A 4,460-nucleotide genomic window follows, 5' to 3' on the forward strand; every position below is an offset into this window, starting at 1 on the left:
GCCAAACTGGTTTCCAAACTGACCCAGCCTGGAGGTTCGTTATTTGTTCGGACTTTGAATAACTAAACCGGTTTAAGAGCAAAACTTATATGAAAGAAACGGGTGTTTTTTTTCTCAAACGGGTTTTTTTCCTCAAACTGGCTCAAGAACTGGCCCGAATCAGTTTGATATGTTTGAAGTTTGAACAATTTCCAAATCCCACCTAAGCAAGTTTTGACCACCTGTTGACTAAACTAGTTTTGTACACCTCTAGGGTAAACCACAGCTTAAGGCCAACTATGGTGAAAAAAAAAACCTTGCTTGCGGGTGACATTTTGTTATGAAAAAGACTCAAACACACGGTCTTGCATAAGGAAAATTATAAAGCTACCATTGGACAAGTTGGCCTTTAATTAATCTTATAGCACTTGTATATTATAAATATTCATGTGATACGTGGAAAATGTTTATATACATCCATATGAAAATGAAGTAAGGTTTTGGACTTCCAACTTTGGTCACAAAATTTTAAACGTCAAAACTTACTTTTAACTTTGGTCACAGAACTTTTAGACTTTTACCGTAACAAAATAAAACCAACATCAACCAAGTTCCCAAAGCGTCCTCGCTGTCGCTGCAACACACGGGTTTAGGATTTTTTTTGACGAGTTAGCTGACTACAACGTTAGTGTTCATTCACAAAGCAAGTCCTAGCCTCCGGCGGATCTCCAACTTGTTAAGGTTCAAAAGCAAAACAAATTTCTTTTGCGAAAGGGCCCTAATATCTGTTTTTTGCTTTAGGCCCCACAGGCCAACCTACTAAGTATAATGTTTACATAATAACCAAGTATAATGTTTTATGTTTAATTAATGTAAAAGTGTAAATTGTGTTGTACTTGTGTAAGTGAATTCTAAAATGGGCTTCTGTGCTGACCTGGGCCTGTTTAAACCACTCAATGGGCTAATATTTTCATTTACCTTTTTTTTTTTGAGTTTATGTTTTGAAGTGATAAATAGACTTAGTTTTTTATGTGACCAAAGCTCAATTCCTTCTCTCTACTATTTAGTTTTGGCGGTGCTATATGATGATAAGAGACTGAGCATCTGAGCAAGTAGATGTCGTTAACTATTAGATCCTTGAACTTAACGGTTTTTATCTCACCGCACTGTCATTCTGACAATTGTTTATGGCCGTTGGCGTTAAGTGAGAGTTTTTCTAAAATCAAAAGGCGAATGTAGCCCGTTATGATAAATTTATCCAGTAACTTATTTAAATGATTCGTTAACCATTTAAAATAATCACCATTGCATAGCACATATTGTTAGAAGACAACATTATTAAATTAGACAGAAAACAGGTTGGAACGTTATAATCAGAAGACAAGACAGAACTACAACTCTACAAGTCTATAAATATATCATTCCATTCTTCATAGTTTTAATCATCAAATGAATTATTAACAAGTTATAAAACACGGACCGTTATTATCGAAACACAAGTCAGACGAATAATATTATTTGGAACAGAAGTAAACCGGACCTACAAAGATACATTTGTGTGAAGACAATAAGATTCAAGTCTAAACCTTTATTGTATTATTAATAAATTGTTGTGTTACTTGATTACAAATAACCCCTATTTATAACCATACAATTACTTGTTAGATAAGAATAGGAGGAAAACTAACTCAATAACCCCCTAGGTTTGTAAGTACGACAACTAGGTCCCCGCACTTACGCAAGATTACACTAACAATCACCCCCTAATCTTGTGACACCGATGAAGCTTCGCATCTCGTTAAACTTCAACCGTGGCAACGCTTTTGTAAGGATGTCTGCTCTTTGTAAATCTCCACTGACATGCTCCACCTTGATTTGTTCTCTCTCGATGCACTCCCGAATGAAGTGATAACGAGTGTTGATGTGCTTGCTTCTCCCGTGAAAAACCGGGTTCTTCATCAAGGCAATAGCCGATGAATTATCCACCTTCAACGTCACGATCTCCTCCTTTTCTCCGGTCATCTCTGACAACAAACCCCGAAGCCATAAGGCTTGACATGCAGCTGATGTAGCTGCCATAAATTCAGCCTACATGATGATAACGCCACCGTTCCTTGTTTCTGAGAAACCCATGATATCGGTGATGTACCATAGTAGAAAATCAAACATGAGGTGCTCCGACCATCACCATATCCCGCATGACTACTATCACTATACCCGTGCAACATATTGTTTCTGCCTCTCGAGTAAGTAATACCAAAGTCTAGTGAACCTCTTAGATATCGGAGAATATATTTAACCGCTTGAGCATGAGCTTGAGTTGGTTATTGCATGAACCGACTTGCATAACCAACCGAGTAGCTCAAATCGGGTCTCGTATGAGTTAAATACCGCAAGCTTCCAATTATTTTTCTATAACCGGTCGGATCTACCTTCGGATTTTCATCTTCCTTTGACAACTTTAAGCCCGGTTCCATAGGAAATTGAGTCGAGTTACATTCCCAAAGACTTGCTTCTTTTAGGATCTTCGTTGCATAACCACTTTGCTTTAACGTTATTCCACGATCGCTTTGCTTCACTTCGATCCCGAGATAGTAATGCAACAACCCGAGGTCACTCATCTCGAACCTTGACTCCATTTGTCTTTTGAAATTTGCAATTTCTTGTACACTTGTACCCGTGACTATCAAATCATCAACGTAAACTCCAACGAGTAGTAGCCTTTGACCAGAACACCTTTTGTAAGCCGCTTGTTCTTGTTTACATCGAGTGAAACCGAGTTCTTTTAACGACCCGTCTAGTTTAGTATTCCACGCCCTTGGAGCTTGGCGTAGACCGTATAACGCTTTAGACAACTTGTACACTTTTCTTTCTTGACCTTTCTTAATGAACCCATCCGGTTGAAATACGTACACCTCTTCTTTCAAATCACCATGAAGAAACGCGGATTTTACATCCAAGTGATGTACTTCCCAACCTCGGTTTGCTGCTAGCGCGAGTAAAAGTCGAACGGTTTCGATTCTCACCATTGGTGCGAACACCTCTTCGAAATCGATCCCATATTTCTGAACATACCCCTTAGCTACGAGTCGGACCTTGTACTTGGTTATTTTCCCGGATTCATCTCTTTTGATTTTATAGACCCACTTTAAACCTATCGGTTTTACTTTGGGTAGTGCTTCGACTAACCGTCATGTCTTATTTCTTTCAATCGACTCGATCTCCGCTTCCATTGCATTTCTCCAATGTTTTTCATTATTCGCTTCTCGAAAATTAACCGGCTCATCATCGAACAATAATAGCAGATTTACCTCGTCGGTTGTTGGGTCTTGCTCGGCGGGTGTCGGTATACCTTCAACCAGAAAGTCTCTAAATTTCTTGGGTAAAACCGTCTTTCGAGTAGTTCGACGCGGCTGAATAACTTGTAACGGTTCTTCGTTTAGGCTAGTGTCCGGCCTAGTCGGGCTTATAGGTGGGCTGACACCATCTGAACTTGACGAATCACTTCCGTTTCTGATACGAACCAACTCACCGGTATCATGTCGGTCTACGGACCCGGTTGTCACCTGCTCTGGTTCGAGTTCAATGTCGCACCTAACAATAAACTCGGTCCATTCAGGACCCTTTTCGCCATCTTGTTTGTCAAGATCAGCCCACGCGTACCTTTTACACTCGTCAAACTTGACATCCCGCGTAACGTGTACTCGCCTTTTGATCGGATCAAACATACGATAGGCTTTTGTTCCAGGTTGAGTACCTAAGTGAATCATCACAATGCTTCGGTCGTCTAATTTCTTTTGACCGGTACCAAGGACTTTTACATACCCCGTGCATCCAAACACTTTAACGTGTGAAAGGTTTGGTTTTCTTCCTTTAATACGCTCGTACGGAGTCGAATCCTTCAAAGATTTTGTTGGTGACCGGTTTAGTAAATAAACCGAGTGATGAACCGCTTCTCCCCATAGATCTTGTGGTAGTGACATCGCCTTTAACAAACTTCGAGTCGTACCAAGTATGGTTCTGTTTCTTCTTTCAACCACTCCGTTTTGATGTGGGGTGTACGGGGCCGTAAACTGATGTGCCACACCTATACTTGACAAGTAATCTTCCAACACATGGGATGTAAACTCACCCCCATTGTCGGTGTGTAAGGCCCCGTCACCGGTAACCCTACTTTCGTGTTGGATTTACTCATAAACGCAGTTCTAAATATCAGAGTAAATTAAAACATTCGTGGAATTTAAAAACTTTCATAAAACATTTCATAACAAAACACGTCTTGTCTTAAAACATCATTTTGTCTTTCAAAATAAACGAAACATTAAACTTAAACGTCTTGTGTCTTTCAATGCCAGCCTCTTATTCAGTGCCACGTGTCTCATCAAGCGAGCTGCCTCATTCTACTCACCTGCGTGCATACTAAAAGTCAGCTACGCTGAGTGAGTTCTAGTTAATCATACACTATACAATACACATAAACT

General features: G+C 39.9%; 1 protein-coding gene across 1 annotated transcript; it reads right to left on the minus strand.

The window, feature by feature from the left end:
• Positions 1-3,170: 3,170 nt before the first annotated feature.
• On the minus strand, positions 3,171-3,962 carry LOC143535609 (uncharacterized). Its single transcript, XM_077029822.1, has one exon. The coding sequence runs from the start codon at positions 3,960-3,962 to the stop codon at positions 3,171-3,173; it is 792 nt and encodes a 263-aa protein (XP_076885937.1).
• Positions 3,963-4,460: the final 498 nt, after the last annotated feature.

Source organism: Bidens hawaiensis, unplaced genomic scaffold (assembly GCF_021521415.1).
Source record: "Bidens hawaiensis isolate Kalapana, Puna unplaced genomic scaffold, B.hawaiensis_p1.1 tig00000780_1, whole genome shotgun sequence".
Lineage (NCBI taxonomy): Eukaryota > Viridiplantae > Streptophyta > Magnoliopsida > Asterales > Asteraceae > Bidens > Bidens hawaiensis.